Raw genomic sequence first — 21,785 nt, 5'->3', positions numbered from 1 at the left:
AAATATAGGAAAAGAAAAGTAAAAAAAAGTAGCCGTGTCTGAAAGGTTAAAGTTGAAGAAGGAAAAAACAAAAACAAATCATAGAAAAAAGAGCAAGGCCCATGATCACAAAAAAATGTTGCAAAACATTTAAAAGAAATCTTCTAAAATGCTTCAAAAAGAGATTCTGATTTGGCTTGTATCCTAAGTCATACTACAAGACTCGTTAAAGGGTTGATTGTGACTTGTAGGATCGCTACTACCAATAGGTGGCGCTGTAGAGTAAAAGTCCTCTTTCTTTCTGAAGAGGCAATTTGCATATCAAAAAAATGAAAAACTCCGAAAAATCCTCCCAATAAAGGAGTTGCAGAAGTAGTTTCCACTCGAAAAATTGGTCGTTTCGGAATGCCTCAAAGCTGTGTCCAGATATCCATATAGTCCCTACTTTCTTATTGTCGACATTTGTAACATTTTTAACAGCTTAAAAAAAGAGAAGGTATCAGAGTTAGGGAACAACCACAAGAAAAAGCCGAAAAGTTGTTATTTTTACTTAACCAGATTACGGCTACACTTCCATCTTTGGGATGCTAATCTGTTACAGGGACTAATCACCTTGTAAACACACAGATTTTCAGAGTTGTTGCTTGTTAAACCCTGGAAACAGTAGTTCTACCAAGTCTTGCTGCCTGATGTCAGTGACTCTATAATCCCTGGAGTGTGATGCAAATGACCTCTCCTTTGTTCTTCTCCTGCCAAGATCTGAAGCCACTATTTGCTACATTTCTAGAGGTCTGGGACAGGGGATTTGGGGAAGATCAAAAAGAAGGAAGTGTAGTCTTCAGGCATTTATTTTCCATTTATTATAATGCAGATAAGAGTTCAGTTCTATGAATACTTTTGAGTGCAATACAAAAGATTATCTATTGTATTTATTATATGTCTACACCATAATTCTGTTACAGTAATATGACAATTCTCATACTTTATTTCTCAAAAAATTCATAATTTGGTAATCCTAGGGCAATGTTGGGCCTTTGGATAATCTTAAAGAAGAGCTGCCAGAACTGTCCCTGTCGTGATCTTCGAAATAGTTCTGTTCGATCCTTCGGCAAAAAGCGACGAGGTTGCTGTAGTTTTTCACTTTTTCGCGGAGTTCATCATTAGTCAGCTGAGTGGTGAGGATTGTGAACAGATGTCCGAATACCAGAGCGTCCAGCTCAGTGGGTCTACAAGAGTTGGACAAGAAACAGATCAGTGCAGTGTTCAAGTCAAAACCATCTGTGATTTCTCCTAATGAGGGAAAAACATGTAAGGTAAAATCAGAAATTTTTCCCTTCCAGATTAATTCCATTGATGACTCAGGGTACATTAGTGATACATTAGCCCGTTGCCCAAACATGGTGCTAAGATGGAGATACCATGCTTACCACTCCCCAATGCATCAATTTATTCTTTTTGAGGACTTACGTTTTGAAAAGAATTCAAAACTCCCATGCGTTTCGGCAATCAAAATGAGATCCCAGGGAACCAAGGAAGGAAGAGAGAGCGTTTTTGCTTTTAGGTAAATGCACATTACACCAAGGTTGGTCAATCCTACCGATTTTGGAGGAAACCACCTTAAGTCTAAACCATATTAACTATTCAGCTGCCCTTCATTCGTCACATGTCAGGTGAAAAAGGATTAAGCATGTTGAATTTCAACAAGCCCAATCTTTTGCTCTCAGGGGAACCACTTCACCCTATTAAAAACATGCCTGCCTGCCTGCCTGAGTGTGCAGCGCTTTTCACCCATTGAAATGAACGGGTGGTGAAAAAAACGCTGAAAAAAACACGCGCCAAAAAAATCAGGTATAAGGTTTTGCTGCATTTCTTGTGCCAAAACCTGATTCCATAGAATAGGACTTTTTTCCAACACTAAACTTTATCAGCATGTACAAGACACAAATCTAGCATGCCAAAACCACAGTAAAAAACCCGCACAAAAACACAAGAAAACCATGCTTTTTTCCCGCAGCTTCTTTCCTGCCAAGAGATCAGGTTTTGCGGCAGAAAAAAAAAAAAAACACTTAAAAAACGCCTAGTGTGAACTTACCCTAAAAGTCATCTGTTAAGGGCTGTGCGATGAAAATAGGCGCCAACTAACTATGTTACAGAGTTGAGATCTGAACACCGGCAATAAACAGGACTGTGTGACTGTGGCGGTAGAAAGAAACTAATGCCCAAAATTGTTTGGTTTATTTGCATGTAGAATTCAATGTACAGGGCAGTCATATATATATCCCAAAAAAATTAAAAATAAAACAGTTTTATTAAAGCTGGCTATAAACCAAGACAATGTTGTATCTGCTTCAATACCAATGTAATGTAATACAGAGGCTCAGGACCCGCTCGCAGCAACTGGCATGGGCTTTTTTGGCTTCCATGGATGGTAAAATAAGTGTTTTTACATGTTTTTAGTAAATATCTCAGCATTTAGGGCATACAACACAGGTTTATCATGTACATCACTCGCAGCCATGTATACACATACAGGACTCGCACCAGTAAGTAAGGGTGCATGGACTATGCCTCCACATATGGTGATACCGGATGGGAGTTCCAGCCCCATACCCTCGGCGTGACCGGTAGTGTGACAAGTGACAACTGTTTCTCACCCTTTCAGTAGTGGGACAAGGGACATGAATCACCTGTCCTTTTGCAATGTCCCCTACAGCTCTGGTGCATAAGAAAGGGGAAGCACATCAAACGCTTACAGACGACTCTTCTGCACTTTTCATGGGTCTCACATTCCTACCAAGTGAGAATGGGAACTACATAGCTGTGGCAGTCGGATCCATTTCTGTTGTGTAAATGTCTAAACAAATGGTAATAAACGTCACAGGGAAAAAAATCAAAGGGGAGAAGAGATTCTGTGAATGGCACCACTTCCACTTGACAGCCATGAATGCTGTGACCTTGTCACCCAAGCAGATGTCATCAGTGATACCTTCAGGTAACTCCGACCCTCTGCAGGGGTATAACCGCACATGCTCTCATCACAAATCTGTCTGGTTGTACTTCAATATGGAAGTCTATAATATGTAAATATATATTTATTCTAGAACCACTTAATTACATGGAAACCCCAATGATATTTATAAAAGGGATTGTCGAAACAGATTAACCTCGAGCCATATGCCCTATTGTTATATTTATTAAATGGCCGGTTATTCATCTGGATGGCCACCATACAGTACCATGAAGGGATGACGCTGTGTAAGGTCATGGTGTCTCAGGAGACAAATAAATCAGATAACTGTCTCCCTATGTTAAAGTTGTTGCTCAAGGCTCTATTTAGACTATATACAAGGCATTACATATTTACATAATTAACACGGTTGAAAAAAAAAGACAAAATGTCCATCAGGTTCAACAGAGGGTTGGGACAGGACAAAGGGAAGGGGCACATGCATGACAGCAATGCATGATCCAGTCCGTCCAAGAACAACTAATCCTTCCCTCCTGATACCAATTGTCGATCCACTAGATGAAACATTTAGAAACATGGATTTTTGTGAGTACTCACCGTAAAATCCTTTTCTCCAAGACGCTCATTGGGGGACACAGATACTGTGGGTGTATGCTTCTGCCACTAGGAGGCTGACACTAAGTGAAAAAAAGAGGTTAGCTCCTCCTCCACAGTATACACCCTCGCCCCTATTGCGGGCGGAAATCAGTTTGGTGCCAAAGCAGTAGGAGGACAACAAATCAGCCTTAATACAGGTACAACATGTCCAAAGGAAAACACCACCCTTATATCAAATAAGTAAACAAATTCATTTAAACAAGAGCCAACTGGCTAATAGGGTGGGTGCTGTGTCCCCCAATGAGCGTCTCAGAGAAAAGGATTTTACGGTGATTACTCACAAAAATCCATGTTTCTTCTTCATCTCATTGGGGGACACAGATACTGTGGGACGTCCTAAAGCAGTCCCTGGATGGGAGATAGACTCACCGATCCAAGCTACATTCACCTCCTGTTTAAAGGTGCGCCACCGTTGCTTGGAGAATCCTTCTACCCAGTCTTGCATCCGCCGAGGCCTGAGCATGGATATTATGTTTGGCAAATGTGTGCAGGCTGGACCAGGTTGCTGCCTTGCAAACCTGTTCGTCGAAGCCTGATGCCGAAGCGCCCAAGAGGCGCCCACTGCCCGAGTAGAGTGCTCTCTGATCCCTGCTGGAATCGGCGTGCCTCTAATGCAGTAGGACTCCTGAATAGTCAAACGAATCCATCTGGCTATGATCGACTTTGAGGCAGCGAGTCCCTTCCTGCGTTCTTCAGGGAGCACGAACAGCGTGTCCGTCTGAGGAAAGGGTGCCGTCCGTGACACGTACCTCCGGAGGGCTCTTACCAGGTCTAACGTGTGAAGAGCCTTCTTCCCCACGGTGCACCGGTGCTGGACAAAATGAAGGCAAAACAACATCTTCATTGATGTGAAAAAGAGGACACGTCCTTCGGCAGAAAAAGAGGGGCTGGTCTGAGGACCACCTTCTACCTATGGAAAGTGAGGAACGGAGCTCGGCAGGATAGAGCCGCCAGCTCTGAAACCCGCCTGATGGAAGTGATGGCCACTAGGGGAACAACTTTCCAGGAAAAGTATCCTGAAGCAGTTCTAATGGAGCTTCCTGCAGAACGTTTAAGACCATGTTAAGAACCCAGGCGTCCATCGGCGCCATATAGGGAGGGTATCAAGTGAGACACTCCCCGGAGGAAAAGTTTCACCTGCAAATTGGCAGCAACCCTGCACTGGAACAGGACGGATAAGGCCAACATCTGTCTCCTGCGGAAACCTGGGGCAAAGCCTGAGTCTAATGCTCTACCGACTGAGCTATCCGGGCTCTCTGAACCCGACTGGAGAAAAACCAAGATGTTGGAGATCGAGAATCTTATCGGAGAAACACCGCGCCTCGACATCAAGCAAAGAACACCTTCCAGGTGTGGTGGTAAATTCATGCTGAAGCAGGCCTCCGGGCGCTAATCGTTGTAGCGACCACCTTGCTCCCGAACCCTGCCTGGGTTAGAATCCAAGATTCAACGGCCCTGCCATCAAACACAGGGTCCCTGAGTTCGGGTGGCAAATTGTCCCTTGAGATGGTAGATCTGGACGCTCTAGCAGGCGCCCAGGAACGTCGGCGAGCAGCTGCCTTAGATCTGCGTACCACGCTCGACGGGGCCAGTCTGGGGCCAGCAGAATCGCCGGCCCCCCTTCCGTCTTGATCCCTTTGCTGACTCTCGGGAGTAGTGGCAGTGGGGGAAATAGATATGGGAGGCAAAACTGGTTCCATGGCAGAACCAACGCGTCCACCGCGAATGCCTGCGGGTCCCTGGCCCGAGCGACATATGTGGGCACCTTGGCATTCACTCTGGAAACCGTCAGGTCCACATCCGGAGCTCCCCACAGTTGACAAATCTGTTGAAGAACTTCGGGATGTAGAGACCACTCTCCGGATGCAAGACCCTGCCGGCTGAGGAAGTCTGCCGCCCAATTTTCCACTCCCGGGATGTGGACAGCCGAAATCACCGAGTGGTTTGCTTCGGCCCACTGAAGAACGTGCTCCACCTCGCGCATGGTTGTTCTGCTGCGGGTGCCCCCCTGACGAATTATGTAAACCACCGCCGTGGCAATGTCTGATGGAATCCGGACGGGACGGCCTGCTAGAAAGTGATGAAACCTCTGCAGAGCCAGCCAAATTGCTCGTATCCCCCAATAAGTTGATCGGGAGGCGTGCCTCCTGTGGCGACCACCGTTTCTGGGTTGTGTGGTGGCGAAACACCGCTCCCCAACCGAGGAGACTGACGTCAATTGTCATTATCAGCCCATGACATGGGGGGAAAGGTTCCCCTAGGCCAGAGAGGAACTGGTTATCCACCATCCAAGCGACTGCCCGACTTGAGAGGACAGTTTGCACCGTCGATCGAGCGTAAAAGGATTCTTGTCCCAGGCTGACACGAGGCGTGCTGCAGTGAGTGAAGGATGGAACTGGACGAAAGGTATCGCTTCGATTGCTGCCACCATTTTCGCTAGGATCCTTATCGCGGATCGGATGGCATGAGGGACTGGTTGGCGTAGTGTCCGGACTCCCTGCCGGAGACTAGCGCCCTTTCCTGAGGGAGAATTATCAACCCTCAGCAAGTGTCGAAAATCATTCCTAGGAAGGAGATCCTCTGAGCTGGCACAAGGGATGATTTCTTTGCATTGACCAACCATCTAAGCGGCAAGAGTATCTAGCGTGATGTTGACACCTTCCTCACATGCCCGTATTGACGGGCCCTTGACCAAGAGGTCGTCCAAATAAGGCAAGACAACTATGCCTCGAGAATGCAGTGTGGCCCTGACAATTGCCAAAACCTTTGTGAACACTCTGGGAGCCGTGGCTAGCCCGAAGGGTAGCGCTACGAACTTAAAATGCTGAACGCTGATGGCGAAGCGTAGCCGCCTCTGATGAGGAGGGAAAAAATGGGAATATGCAGAAAAGCGTCATGGCTGTCAATTGAGGCCAAGTATTCTCACTGCTCCATGACCGCTATGACTGAACGGAGAGACTCCATCCGGAAATGTCTGATCCTGATGAATTTGTTCAGAAGCTTTAGGTCCAAAACAGGCCTGACAGACCCGTCCTTTTTGAGGACCGCAAAAAGGTTTGAATAGAACCCCTGAGCTCTTCCTTGTTCCGGCACTAGAACAATGACTCCGTTGTGCAGGAGCGACTTGATGGCTCCCAATAGAGCCCTTACCTGGGTATCCACCCTGGGAAGCCGGGAAAGAAAAAACCTTCTTGGAGGGTATCTGACAAATTCTATTTTGTAACCTGAGGACACTAACTCTTTTACCCATGCGTCGTGAGCGATGTTGGCCCAGACGTGGTGAAAACAGAGTAGGCAGCCGCCCACTTGCTGGTGTCGTCTGGTAAAGACCTCGAGTCATTTGGCCGATGATCCTTAGGATCTGGGTCCCCTCGATCTGGCCTCTTGAGCACGCATTCTCCCCAATGGGTTGGCTCTATATGTCCTGCCGCTCCCTATCCTGGATGAGGCGGCCTGAGGTGGCGGAATTGGGCCCCATAGTCCACCTGGAGTCTTTTAACGCATGACCCCAAACCGTCTCCTATTCGGGTCCCGGACCAGGCTCAGGCTGCTTAGCGGCCGCCACCTGACCAATGCCGTCACGCCCGGCCTAGAATGGCCGGTGGCACTGCGAAAGGCCCGAAAACGTGCCTGATCCGGGTGACGAAAAAACGATCTAACCTACTGTTGGGGGAGAAACCCGCTCTTTCCTCCTGTGGAGTCGGAGATAAGTTGATCCAAAAATAGGCGGCCGCACTGATCAGGCAGGGAAGTCAAGGACTTCTTGGAAGTAGAATCAGCCCGCCATGTCCTCAACCATTGGGCTCTTCAGATAGAGATTGCATTAGCGGCAGCAAGTGCTGAACAATTGGCCGCATCCAAAAACGCATTCATTACATAATCTCCGGCTATCGTCATCTGACCTGTGACCTCCGAGATCTCTGCAGGTAGATCCTGCTCCTGCGCGACCTTGTTTAATGTTTCTGACTATAATATCATAGCCTTGGCTACCCAAGTTCCTGCGAACGAGGGAGCGAGTGCAGACCCTGACGCCTCATATACTGAACGAGCTAGGCTCTCAATAAGGCAGTCCGTGGGATCTTTAATCGAGGAAACTCTAGGGACAGATAACAGGGTCTTAGTGGCCAGGCGTGAAACCGGAGGATCCACTATCGAGGATTCCATCCACTGTTTACGGAGGTCCGGAGCAAACGGATAACGCGTTTCGAGTGCCCTTTAACCCGAGAAAAACGCCTTTTTGGACGTTCTCTGTGCTGCTGTACTATGTCCTCAAACTCAGAGTGAGAGGAAAAAATTCTGTGCGGCCGCTTCACTCGTTTACATGCCACTTTATGCCCCATAGCCGCTGCGGTATCATCCTCAATCCCCAGGGTCTGATTGATGGCTTCTATGTGGCTGTCCACTGTTTCACGTGACTCTGGAGTGTCCAGGTCAATGGGCTCGTCTGAGTCGCAATCTGAGGTCTGCTCGCTATCAACCACTGGTGACGGGGAGCGAGAAGCAGAGCTTACGAATGCCAAAGGCACCGGATGGACTGGGCGACACCGTGTGGATTTGTTTCCCCCGGGCCTGCCTGGAGTGAGGGCGGCCCCTGCAGGCCGGAGGCTCCTGTGAGGTGGATGTTCCCTCTAAAGGCGGCAACACTGTCCCTGCCCCTATCTGGTGCTTGAAGTGATTCTATTGCTCTCGTAAGCGACACCATATACTGTGACAGTGATTGGGCCCACTCCGGGGGATTTGACACATTGGTCGCGGTCGCAGGGGAGGGCTCTGCGCCTGCGGAAACGCAGTCCGACAAGAGATGCATGCCGCGTAAAAGAACGTGTGCGTCTTTGCTTTTTTTGGACATGCTGTATCTGTCCGCTGCTGGGGATATGGGGAAGAGGTAGCCCCTCGTTTTTCCCTAGCATGGCCTCTCGGGCAGCACTTACCCCAGTCCTGCGCCCCCCCGACCTGGATGCTTCCTTTAAATCGTGCGTCGAAGCCAGGGCCTCGATTTTTACCGCCGCCAAGTGCAGGGCGGGCTGCCAGAAGTGACACGCGGCCCCGAGGGCGGAACTTCCGGCCGCGGCCTAGCTCCGGCCTCAATTTTTCCCCTACCCGACCGGGGGGGGGGGGGCGCGGTACCAAAAAATGGCGCTACTGACCGGTGCAGCGTTCCTGTGCTGACGGATCCAGCCCTTCTCTTGCATGCTAATGGACGCCGCCTGCAGCGGCTGTCCCGAAATCTTCGTAGGAGCCCTCCCCGACCCTCTCCTCACCGATGATCCTCTTCAGCCTGAGCGCAGGTATGTGAGGGGGTCTTTGATAAAAAATAGGACGGTGCAGGCACCCTAGCTCCATCTAACCCCTTCAGGGGGTGAGGAGAGGGACCGTCCGCCACCTTGCAGCACCGCCGTCTAGCGTTGGTGGAGCAGTGGGGGCCGCACAGACTAGTCTTGTGCCTCTGTGCAAGCCCATGGTTTCAATACCTAGGGGTGGACAGGGCTAAGTCTGGCATAATGTCCCACGTCGCGGGAAAGGATACGTGGAGGGATACTCGCACGTGCTTGCCCGTTGATGGTTTGGGGAAATTGGATCCTTTCAATAGGATGCGTTGCCCCTGTCTCATCTTCATAAAATAACAAACAAAAATAGAAGTCTGGGGAAAAGTCCCAGATATGTCCCTCGGTGCGGGAAAGTATACGCGGAGACGATACTCAACGCGTGCTCGCCCGTTGATGGTTTGGGGAGATCGGACCCTTTCAATAGGATCCGTCGCCCCTGTCTCATCTTCATAGTAAACTAGAAAAAAATAGTCTGGAGAGATCCAGACTGTGTGTGCCTCCATAGGACACTAAGCAAAAAACTGATTTCCGCCCGCAATAGGGGCGAGGGTGTATACTGCGGAGGAGGAGCTAACCTCTTTTTTTCACTTAGTGTCAGCCTCCTAGCGGCAGAAGCATACACCCACAGTATCTGTGTCCCCCAATGAGACGAAGGAGAAAATAACTTTACACATTTACATATTTATATTATTTTCTTCTAAAATAAGCATCTAAGCCTTTTATAAAACCATCATAGGTTCCCACTGTGACCAGCTGCTGAGGTAGACAAATCCACAGATTAATAGTTCTTAGGGTGAAGAACACCTGACTCCTCTGGAGATTCAACCTTTTTTTTCTCCAGGAGGAAGAAGTGCCTCCTTGTCTTTGGAGGGAGTTTCACATTAAACAACCTTGAATCATACTATTTGTATGGCCATTTGTGTACTTGTACAACTTAATGATGTCTCTTCTTAAGACTAAATAAACTTCGTTATTTTAATCCTTCCTCATAACCAAGATCCTCCATGCCCCTTATCAGTTTTGTGGCTCCTCCTTTACACATTATCTCCAAGGCATTATTTCTATGATCTGGTGCCCAGAACTGAACGGCAAATCCCAGATGAGGTCACACTAATGCTTTGTAAAATGGTAGTATTACGTCTCTGTCCTCCGAGTCCATGCCCCTTATCATACATGACCATAGCCTGCTGGCCTTAGAAGCAGCTGACTGACATTGCATGCTATTATTTATTTTGAGATCTACGTCCAGATTCTTCTCTACAAGGGACTCTCCTAGTTATACTCCCCTAAGAATATACTGTATGATGCCTGCAGATTATTAGTGCCCAGGTGCATAACTTTACAGTTCTCCACATTGAACCTCATCTCGGCAGCACGGTGGCTCAGTGGTTAGCACTGCAGCCTTGCAGCGCTGGGGTCCTGGGTTCGAATCCCACCAAGGACAACATCAGCAAGGAGTTTGTATGTTCTCCCCGTGTTTGCGTGGGTTTCCTCCGGGTACTCCGGTTTCCTCCCACACTCCAAAGACATACTGATAGGGAATTTAGATTGTGAGCCTCATCGGGGACAGTGATGATAATGTGTGCAAACTGTAAAGCGCTGCGGAATATGTTAGCGCTATATAAAAATAAAGATTTATTTATTTTATTTATCTCCTACATGGATACCCAAACACTCGTCTATCCGATCAGCCTGTAAGTTATGAATATCTTCCATAGACAGCACTATACTGCCTAGATCAGGAAATCAGAACTTGTTTATTGGCTTTTTAACACCAACCAATAATAACCAATGGTAACAGAACGGTCGTTCCGACCAGATACAGCATCACGTTATTGGCACCGGTTTATACGGAAGTTTATATGGAAGGGATGTGCTGCCTGTAACAATGATTTTTATGCTTGTTCATCGGGTGCACCAGCATGTTTACAGGGGTGGAACAAGGATGTTTTACACCAATATTAGCTCGTCTAATTAATGCAACCCCTTAAAGTCTATCTTCCCAGCTTTCACATAGATTGGCTCTCAGATTTCTCATAATCCATCCCTGTTTAAGAAATCAACCGTTTGGAAAATACACAGTGTGGGTTACTGCTAGAGTTAAAAAAAAAAAAAAATGCAGGACCCTAGTCCAGTGCAATGTTGGTGGCCTGTGACCACGGGACCACAGCACTTCTAACCTAGTACTACCTGTGCCATACCAGCACTTCTTCTGATTAGTAGGCCCCAAAAAGACATTACATTGCGACATGTATGATGTAGGGACCTACTACTCAGAACGGGGACTGGGGATGCCACAGATAGAAAGAAGTTTGCGGGGCTCTGGTCTATGGACTACATAGGTGGTCACTGAACCACGGTCCGACAATTTTTTTTTGCTGAACACTACATAAAAATACAGTTTTCCTTTAACAAGTCTAAGAAAGCTAGAAAATGGACCTTGAGAGGATCACATACAGGAAATAAAAAAAAACTGTCAATGGAGCAAAATCCGAGATGATGTCCATTGTAGCTAATCGTTGGCTTACATCTTATGCACAATGGTACCTGACATTTGGTTCCTTTTTCATATTTGTAGACATTTTGATCCCTCCCCTCTAAGATTGATTCTGCTATATTCCCTCTGCTATGTTACCATAAATGGGAGCAAGGAAATCCTACACATGAGCCACTTGTTAACCCTTTATGGAAACTCCAACCTGTTCCCCCATCATCCTAGTTATATTTAACCATAATGCATGACGACATATGTCCAATAAATTCTTGGAAAAATGGAGATAATGAAACCGACATTTCTAACTTTGTGCTAATATGATCAATGGGATGAATACCATGGGAATAATTCCCTCTTGATGAGTTTAGAGTTGAATCGCTGCCATATGGCCGGCACTATATAACCGGCTTAATGGAATGAGGAGATAAGGTAGGATCATCAAGATGTATTTTAATGGCCTAATATGAAGAGTTTTCAATCTAGTCTGATGGCAGCTTATACTTCGGAATTGTGTTTTAATTTACAAATCAGACATTGTCTAAGCCAATGGTGGAGTCTGCAAGGATACAACTAATGATGTGCACAAATGGGGAGAACTGCATTTACCACACATATGTGAATACATCGTACTGCTACTATAGAACATACTAGCCCTTTATATTACCGCCGATTCCTAATTGAGGCTCTGTGTAGTAACATCACTACGGATGGAGAAATCTTATGGTGTGGTTACAAGAGTTGATAACGAGTGTTTGTTGGAAATCCCCAACTACCGACTGTGTATACATGGCGGCGATAACACAAAGAACGCACAAAGCCCTGCTTCAGCAGGTGATCAGATTTGTTAATACTACAAAAGAAAATCATAGCTATTGGTAGCAAAACATGGATTTTTGTGAGTACTCACCGTAAAATCCTTTTCTCCGAGACGCTCATTGGGGGACACAGAGACTGTGGGTGTGTGCTACTGCCGTCTGGAGGCCAACACTAAGTATACAAAAAACAAGTTAGCTCCTCCTCCGCCGCATACACCCTCGCCCCGACAGCGGGAGGAAACCAGTTTAGTGCAAAAGCAGTAGGAGAACATAACAATCAATTAGCCTTAACGCAGAAAACAATATGTCTGAAAAAGGACCACCCTACAATAAATAAGGAATTAACTAAACAAGAGCCAACTGGCTAACAGGGTGGGTGCTGTGTCCCCCAATGAGCGTCTCGGAGAAAAGGATTTTACGGTGAGTACTCACAAAAATCCATGTTTCTCCTTCGTCTCATTGGGGGACACAGAGACTGTGGGACGTCCTAAAGCAGTCCCTGGGTGGGAGCAACTCACCAATCCACACCGCATGCCCACCTGTTTAAAGGTGTGCCACCGCTGCCTGGAGAATTTTCCTACCCAGGCTCGCATCCGACGAAGCCTGAGTATGTACGCTGTAATGTTTAGAGAACGTGTGCAGGCTTGACCACGTTGCCGCCTTGCATACCTGTTCTGCCGAAGCCTGATGCCGAAGCGCCCAAGAGGCGCCCACTGCCCGAGTCGAGTGCGCCCTTACTCCCGGTGGAACCGGCGTGCCTCTAATACGGTAAGCCTCTTGAATAGTAAGGCGAACCCATCTGGCTATGGTCGACCGTGAGGCTGCGAGTCCCTTCCTGCGCCCTTCAGGGATCACAAACAACGAATCTGTCTGGCGAAAAGGTGCTGTCCTCGACACATACCTCCTGAGGGCTCTCACCAGGTCCAGCGTGTGGAGCGCCTTCTCAACTCTGTGTACTGGAGCTGGACAAAATGAAGGCAAAACGATGTCCTCATTAATATGGAATGAGGACACCACCTTCGGCAGGAACGGCGGAGGTGGTCTCAAGACTACCTTATCCTTAAAAAAGGTCAGAAACGGTGCTCTACAAGATAGGGCTGCCAGCTCCGAGACCCGCCTAATGGAGGTTATCGCTACCAAAAACACGACCTTCCTGGTAAGGTATGGCAATCCGACCTCCTGCAATGGTTCAAAAGGAGCTTCCTGCAGGACCCCCAGCACCAGATTAAGGTCCCAGGCGTCTAAGGGAGCTCTAAAGGGGGGCACTAGATGCGAGACTCCCTGAATGAAAGTTTTGACCTGCATAACGTTAGCGATCTTTCGCTGGAACAGAACTGACAAAGCCGAGATCTGTCTCCTCAGGGAACTCGGAGCCAACCCTGCGTCCAGGCCTGACTGCAGAAAGGCCAGAATGTTGGGAACCGAGAAGGACAAGGGCGCAACCCCGTGCTCTCGACACCAGAGAAAGAAAACCTTCCAAGTACCATGATAGATCCTCGCCGAGGCCGGCTTCCTGGCGTTAATCATCGTGGCTACCACCTCACGCCCAAACCCCGCCTGGGTCAGGACCCAGGACTCAACGGCCATGCCGTCAAACACAGGGCCCCTAAGTTCTGGTGGTAGATCGGCCCCTGGGACAGTAAGTCTGGCTGTTCCGGTAGACGCCAGGGCACGTCTGCGAGGAGCTGTACTAGATCCGCGTACCAGGCTCGACGGGGCCAGTCTGGGGCCAGCAGAATTGCCGGAACCCTCTCCCTCTTGATCTTCCTGATTACCCTCGGGAGAAGAGGCAGAGGGGGAAAAAGGTACGGGAGCCGAAACTTGGCGTTCTCTCTGGAAGCCATCAGATCCACGTCCGGAGTTCCCCACCGTTGGCAAAACTGCCGGAAAACCTCGGGGTGCAGGGACCATTCTCCGGCCGCGACCCCCTGCCGACTCAGGAAATCTGCTGCCCAATTTTCCACGCCTGGTATATGGACCGCTGAAATTACTGAGTGGTGCCTCTCGGCCCAACGAAGTACGTGTTCTATCTCGCGCATGGCTGCCCTGCTGCGCGTGCCTCCCTGGTGATTCACATACGCCACTTCCGTGACGTTGTCTGACTGGACCCGGACTGGGCGACCCACTAGCCAGTGCTGAAAATGCTGCAACGCCAACCGCACTGCTCGAATCTCCAACAAGTTGATCGGCAGAAGGGCCTCCTGGGGAGACCACTGCCCCTGAGCTGTGTGATGACGAAACACTGCTCCCCAACCGAGAAGACTCGCGTCGGTTGTGACCACCAACCACTGATCTGGAGGAAAGGGTTTCCCCTGAAGGAGAGAGGAGTCGCGCGTCCACCATTGCAGTGCCCGCCGGACCTGAACGGACAACCTGCACTGGTGATCCAGGGAAAAAGGACTCCTGTCCCATGCTGCCAAAAGAGCATGCTGCAGGGGGCGAAGATGAAACTGCGCAAACGGGATTGCTTCTATTGCTGCTACCATCCTTCCTAGCACTCTCATCCCAAATCGAATCGTGTGAGGGCCTGGCCGCTGAAGACTCCGAACCCCTCGCCGGAGCGCCTGGGCCTTGTCTCGAGGGAGAATTACCAACCCTTGGGAAGTGTCGAAAATCATCCCCAGGAATGGAATCCTCTGAGCCGGGGTAAGACATGACTTCTTCCCATTGACTAACCATGCCAGGCGGGATAGGGTATCCAGCGTAATGCCGACATTCTCCTCGCACGCCTGAAAAGACGATCCTTTCACTAACAGGTCGTCCAAGTATGGCAGCACTACTATGCCCCGAGAATGAAGAATGGCCATAACGACCGCCATCACTTTCGTGAAAACCCTGGGTGCCGTGGCCAACCCGAACGGCAGAGCCACAAACTGGAAATGCCGGCCATTTATCGCAAAACGAAGGAACTTCTGATGCGGAGGAAAAATAGGGATGTGCAGGTAGGCATCCTGGACATCGATTGAAGCCAAATACTCTCCCTGCTCCATGGCCGATATCACTGACCGGAGGGATTCCATCCGAAAGTGCCTGACCTTGATGAACCTGTTTAGGAGTTTTAGGTCCAAAACCGGTCTTACTGTTCCGTCCTTCTTGGGGACTGCGAACAGGTTGGAATAAAATCCCTGGGCCTCTTCGCCCTCTGGTACCGGGATAATGACCCTGTTGTGCAGAAGAATCCTGATGGCCCCTAGCAATGCCTCTGCCTGGGATTGCAACTTGGGAAGACGGGATTGAAAAAATCTCCTTGGAGGGTGTCCGATGAACTCTATTTTGTACCCGAATGACACCAATTCCGCCACCCATGCGTCGTGTGCCACTTTGGCCCAGACGTGGCGGAACCTGAGCAGACGACCGCCTACTTTGGTGTCCTCGGGTACCTGATGCCTCAAGTCATTTTGTAGAGGGCCTCTGAGACCTAGCTCCCCTTGACCTGGGTGGACGGCCCCGCATCCTCCCCAGCGGGTTGGCTCTATACGTGACCTGGCGCTCTCTGTCTTGGTTGCGACGAGCCGGGGCAGTAGAACCGGCCGCTGACGCCCATCCTGGGGCGCGAAATGCCCGAAAGCGCGCCTGTGGTTGGCGAAAGGGCGGTCTGCTCTTCTGCTGTGGGAGAAAGCTACTCTTTCCCCCCGTGGCATCTGAAATAAGCTTGTCTAGCTTCTCCCCAAAAAGCCGATTACCCTGATAAGGCAGAGATGTTAACGACTTTTTGGAAATCGAATCGGCCTGCCATAGCCTTAGCCACAAGGCTCTCCTAATGGCGATAGCGTTTGCTGCGGCTAGCGCCGCGCAATTAGCCGCGTCCAAGGATGCATTAATTAGATAGTCTCCTGCCATCGAGATCTGATTTGCTATCTCAGACACTTCTACCGGCAAGTCTCTGTCCTGCAGGACCTTGTTCAAAGACTCCGACCACGACATCATGGCCTTGGCCACCCATGTAGCTGCGAAGGAAGGCAAAAGGGCTGACCCCGATGCCTCATACACCGAGCGGGCCAGACCCTCTATGAGTCGATCCGTGGGGTCCTTAATGGAAGACCCACTAGGCACCGACAACAATGATCTTGAAGCCAGGTGAGACACTGGGGGATCCACAATCGGACATTCCGCCCACTCTTTACAGAACTCTGGTGCAAACGGGTACCTTGTCTCTAGCGTTTTCTGCCCCGAAAAACGCTTCTCTGGACGTTCCCTGTGCCGCTGTACCGTGTCCTCGAATTCAGGATGGGTGCTAAACACCCTATGTGGGCGCCTGGCCTTTTTAAAAGATACCTTATGCCCGGCGGCCAGGGAGACGTCCTCCTCAATACCAAGAGTCTGATTGACGGCCTCAATGAGACTGTCCACTGTCTCCCGACACCCGGGAGTATCCAGATCCAAGGCTTCCTGCCTATCCTCATCCGAACTCTGCTCGCTCTCAGACAATGGTGATGGAGAGCGAGATGCCGCACTCACAGATGCCGAAGCACCGGAGGGGCCCGGAGACGCCCTATGGGTTCTTTCCCTGTACGTCTCTTTAGAGAGGGTACGGCCCCTGCAGGCCGGCGGCTCAAGTGAGGTGGATGAACCTTCCCAAACCGGAGAGCCGTTGTCTCTACCCCTATCCGGGGCCTGAAGGGTCTCGATCGCCTTCGTAAGTGAAGCCATAGACCGCGATAGCGACAACGCCCATTCCGGGGGCTCCGACCCCCTGGGCTCCGTTGGCGGGGAGGGCTCCTGGACGCGTTCGGAACTACAGGCCTCACATATCTTAATGGTCTGCGCTCGCGTGAACACAGCCCCACAGGAAATGCATGCGGTATAAAGGAAGGTGTGCTTCTTCCCTTTTCTAGACGTACTGCGGGAAAAAAAAAAAAAAAAAAGCCCTTTTACTATATGTTATGTCCCTTTTTTTTTTTTTTTTTTTTAAAGGCATCCAGGGGTATGAGGAGAAGGAGGACAACCTGCCTAGTGGCCAAGACGGGGTCGCACTTACCCGAGCTCCGGCTGCCTCCCCGTGCTCCTGTGCTGCTGCTGGCGCTCGACTGCTGTCTGGAGGCTCCCAGCTGCTGATTCCCTGGGTAGGCTGCGATGCTTCCTGACCGCGGCCTACCCCATTCTAAAGCCGGGGCCTCCATTTAATCCAGCGCCCGCCCAGTATCCAGGGGCGGCGCTGGATCTGACGTCGTTGGGGGGCAGGCACCGGACCCGACGTCACGCTGGGGGGGCGGACCTTCCCCCTGCGTCCTAGGCCAACGCCGCGGCCCGAATCTCGGCCCTGCCCCCCGCCGCACCGGGCGGCGGGCCTTCCCGCGGCCCAGGCCGAAGCCGGGGGCTAAATTTGAGCCCCTCGCCCTGGAACTGGCGCCTACGCAGCCCGGCGTGCCCTTTCCCCCGCCCGGCCACCGAGCGCCGTGGCGAGGGAGAAGGGGAACACGCCGCTGCCTCTGCTGCGCCGAAGAAGCCCTGCCTGCAGGCAGGAGAGGGGAGCCGCTCCAGCCCCTGAAAAGTCGCTGCAGCCCTGGCCTGGAAAAAATCTCCCGCTGCCCAGGAGCCCTGCTTACCCTGAGGTAAACTACATCTTTGGACGGTGCAGGCACCCTAGCTCCGTCCGCCTTGGCTGGGCGAGGAGAGGGACCGTCCGCCACCACGCAGTACCTGATTGGCGTAGCCGTGGGGCCGCACAGACTAGTCTTGTGCCTCTGTGCAAGCCCATGGTTTTGCTACCTAGGGGTGGACAGGGCTAAGTCTGGCATACTGTCCCACGTCGCGGGAGAGGGAACGTGGAGGGACACTCGCACGTGGTCGCCCGTTGATGGTTTGGGGAAATCGGATCCTTTCAATAGGATGCGTTGCCCCTGTCATATCTTCTTCAAAATAAAAAAGAAAAATAGATGTCTGGGGAAAAGTCCCAGAGATGTCCCTCGGTGCGGGAAAGGATACGCGGAGGAATACTAGCGCGTGCTCGCCCGTTGATGTTTGGGGGAGATCGGACCCTTTCAATAGGGTCCGTCGCCCCAGTCTCCTCTTCATAGCAAGAAAATGTTTAAAAAAAAAAAAAATAGTCTGGAGAGACCCAGACTGCGTGTGCCTCCATTAGACACTAAGCAAAAACTGGTTTCCGCCCGCTGTCGGGGCGAGGGTGTATGCGGCGGAGGAGGAGCTAACTTGTTTTTTGTATACTTAGTGTCGGCCTCCAGACGGCAGTAGCACACACCCACAGTCTCTGTGTCCCCCAATGAGACGAAGGAGAAATACCATGTATAACAGATGATGTGCTGACGATAACTTCATACTGAATGGGGGGACAGAACGCTTAATGTGTCATCATTGTTCATCTGCCTTTGTAAACAAGTCGATAAACAAGTGTTGAAGGCATGTGTGTAGTTGCTCGAAACCCGTTAATGGTGCATTGATGGGCCAAAATTGGCAAGTCTAAGTGCACCAAAAACATAGCATTTTGAAAACGGAGCGGCTTCCTGCGGCAGTGCTACGGCGGCAGCTTTATACATGGATGTAGCTTTCTCCACACTGCTGACCCAGGAGAGCAGACAATTCAATGACACATGATGTCCTTCGTGTCTTTGATTTTTCAGCTCCTTTAGTAATCTAGTAAATAATCTTATATTGTTCAGTTTTATTAGTATTTGCTAGGAAAATAATTCTAAAAAAAGAAGGTACAGATCACAATATTGCCTTTGCTAAAATCTGCCATCACTTGTCATGTGCGCCCATTTATGCTTTTACCTCCGGTGGAAACAATAGGGGTAAAGAAAGGAAAAAGAAATAACATACTGTCAGATTCAGTTTTCTCCATACCAAAAATTGGCATCACCTACGACATTAGAGTATTGGCCGACATCATCTGATATCTATGACAAGACTTAGTATATGAGTGGTGATAACAAAAGACAATCCCAGTGTACCTGCTCCATACAGGTATAGGCACCTTACAGAAGGCCACCCCTAATGAGCCAAGGCAGGGACCTATATAAGAGCTGCACCCTCGTTGGCGGCTCTATCCTGACCGTCTATTACATGGACAGCTGCTCAGTCAAATGGCTCCACGTAATGCAACATTTCTAATCAGCTAATAGGTAGAGTAAATTTTTCAAAGTGTTTTTCTTCAGGAAACAACCTCTATAAAAGGTTGAGGTCCTCTATGAAAGTTTGTTACAAAAAAAATGTGCAACCCAAGAAATAAGTGATAGACCGATACATACTGTATGTTGGACTACTAAAAGTCAGATGAAAGTAAAGTTATTTTATTAACAAAAATACTTACTGCTTATTGAAGAAATATGGCTGGGTTCCTAACCTTTGTGAAAGGGCCTGGCAACACCGATCAACATCTTCGTAGACCTGAGAAAAGACAACCTAAAGCTGTATGACTGCTAAGTACATTTCTGGCATATCAAAATAGTATGTTATAAATGTATTTGGAATCTGGGCACCACCAATGGGATCCACATCTATATCAAGAACAAGTCCTGACGTGACGCTGATAGTGGAGAGGGGGTCAGAGATACCATTAATTTGTATTGGGAATTCCAACCTCCTCTCCATTGACCGCTGCATGCAATATAGCCCCGTTTCATGCAGGTCCCACTGGTGGGATCCATATGTACTACATAATTATAGGATATCCGGTATAAAATTCGAATACCTCTTTAGGCTTTGGTGTATCGCTTTATTTAATCAGTAATTTTCCTTCCTTTCTATGACAACACTGTACACTGATCTCATTCTGAATATAGAACTTTTGTGATTTAGGGATGCAGTTTTTGTTTGGGCGATCGTAGGAAAATCAAGTATGGTACATAATGCATTTATGAAGAAAGCCGGATTCTATATACGGATTATAAAATCGCTTCTAATCGGCCTTGGAGAATTACAAATTGAAAGGCCAATTAATAGGATTGTGATGGGGTTGTGATGGGGAAGCACAATATTTTCTTTCTGAAACCTGGGACCAAAAAATTAGAGACACAGTAGAAATGATAATGTATAATAAAATCTTCTTACACAGTATGTAGATGGATTCTGTGTCTTCCTGATATGATCAATATGCAGCCTGGATGATTTACCATCCATTTCTAAAAACTTGCTAGGATTCGTCAGGATTTGTATTGGTGACGTTTTCTCATTTCCTACCACAGAGCTGCAAAATACTTGAGATGCTTTCAAATCTCAGACTCAATTGTAAAGTAGGAAGAACGCTACAATTGGAAATGCTCAATATTTTCCTATACACAGACTCAAGTTTAAAAACTATCCACTGGATTAGTCCCAAAGTTGGTAACCCAAAGAGCCTCGTTTCCCCGATTCTCCCTGGAGGCAAGACTTCTGCCAGAAAGAACTGAATGGAGTGGCAGGTTGCCTGTGCGACCTGATGCTCAATTCCAGAATATCCTGATGGTAACTGGTATATAATAATTTCAAGCACACTCTCTGTTTGGAATAACACACATGGCTTAAAATATAAACTAAAATGTACAGACACTTATAGGCATACTGACCTGATCCAGATTCTTTCCAGCCCAACCGATTGCTTTCATTTTCCTCTTAATTTCCCATTTCTTTTGGAGAACTAAAATATTTTTGAGGGGCCACGAGTACGGCGAGCTATACCGAGGCTGGGTTATCTGCAATGCGAGAGAACAAATAAAAGCGGGCACTAAAAATATTTATACAACATTCTCCTATACAAATGCATAGCTTGCGGAGGGAAATCTCTCTTTAAACATTACTTCATATAAATATATAGAAAATAGCTAACGGCTATATTAAAATTTGCCAGATGTATTGCAAAATGTATGTGCCAGCAGAAAAGAAAAAAAATACACTGTATCAACTAATGGTATAAAACCTCAATGTTTCATTTATGAGGAGGGACCTACAATTGTGAGCAAAAGTGTTTTCTCATTAAAATTTAACCAAGATAAATGCTTCGGAGTCACTCACCTCCTCGAGTGTAGCTTCATCACACCACTGAATATACAACTGCAAGGAAAGAAATGATAATGTACAAAGATCCAAACCAAGAGGGGGGAATCGGCATTTACAAGGACACAGGGCTTTCTTTGTCTTCCAAATACTAAGACGCCCCCTCCGCATACATAATACATGATACATGTATGTACTCAACCTGGAGGAAGATCTATACAAATATGTGAGGTTTCATATCAAAATGACAGCATGAGCGTCCACAAGGGAACGGAGCAAGTGTGGGCTTATGGCATATTTTATATATGGCACATTATATATATTTATCTGTCGTTTTGGACTGCAAAGTTCTGGATTATAGGACTTTCACAATATATATATGATATTGAACTTGAATGGATTTCGCAGTCCGAAAAGCCAGATAAATGAGCACAGGATATAGATAGTCCAATGGTAAAACGACTAGAAAATTTCTTAACGCGTAAAATTGCAACGTGCTGGTAAAAATAAGCAACTTTGCAATTTACTTCTCATTAAAAATACTCTCTGAACAATGGAAATATTTTTATTTTTGTTGTTTGCTATTCATTACCTAGGCGCCTAAGAAACCGACCACC

The 21,785-nt window shown here is 48.4% G+C and overlaps 1 protein-coding gene across 3 annotated transcripts in view; it reads right to left on the bottom strand.

The window, feature by feature from the left end:
• Positions 1 to 816: 816 nt before the first annotated feature.
• The window catches only part of MTX2 (metaxin 2), a 100,421-nt gene continuing 79,452 nt past the window's right edge, over positions 817 to 21,785 (bottom strand). For all 3 annotated transcript variants that reach the window (XM_073577424.1, XM_073577427.1, XM_073577425.1), the window contains exons 7-10: positions 21,187 to 21,225; positions 20,742 to 20,867; positions 19,508 to 19,584; positions 817 to 1,205 (exon numbers count right to left, since the gene is read on the bottom strand). In XM_073577424.1, the coding sequence (XP_073433525.1) occupies positions 995 to 1,205; positions 19,508 to 19,584; positions 20,742 to 20,867; positions 21,187 to 21,225 (453 nt within the window). In that variant the 3' untranslated portion in view covers positions 817 to 994. The remainder of the gene's footprint in view (positions 1,206 to 19,507; positions 19,585 to 20,741; positions 20,868 to 21,186; positions 21,226 to 21,785) is intronic.

The sequence above is a fragment of the Dendrobates tinctorius genome, unplaced genomic scaffold (genome assembly GCF_039654945.1).
Source record: "Dendrobates tinctorius isolate UK_male_01 unplaced genomic scaffold, ASM3965494v1 ptg000056l, whole genome shotgun sequence".
Classification (NCBI taxonomy): Eukaryota; Metazoa; Chordata; class Amphibia; order Anura; family Dendrobatidae; genus Dendrobates; species Dendrobates tinctorius.
Note: the sequence above shows the minus strand (reverse complement) of the source record. Positions and strands in the feature narration are given on the sequence as shown.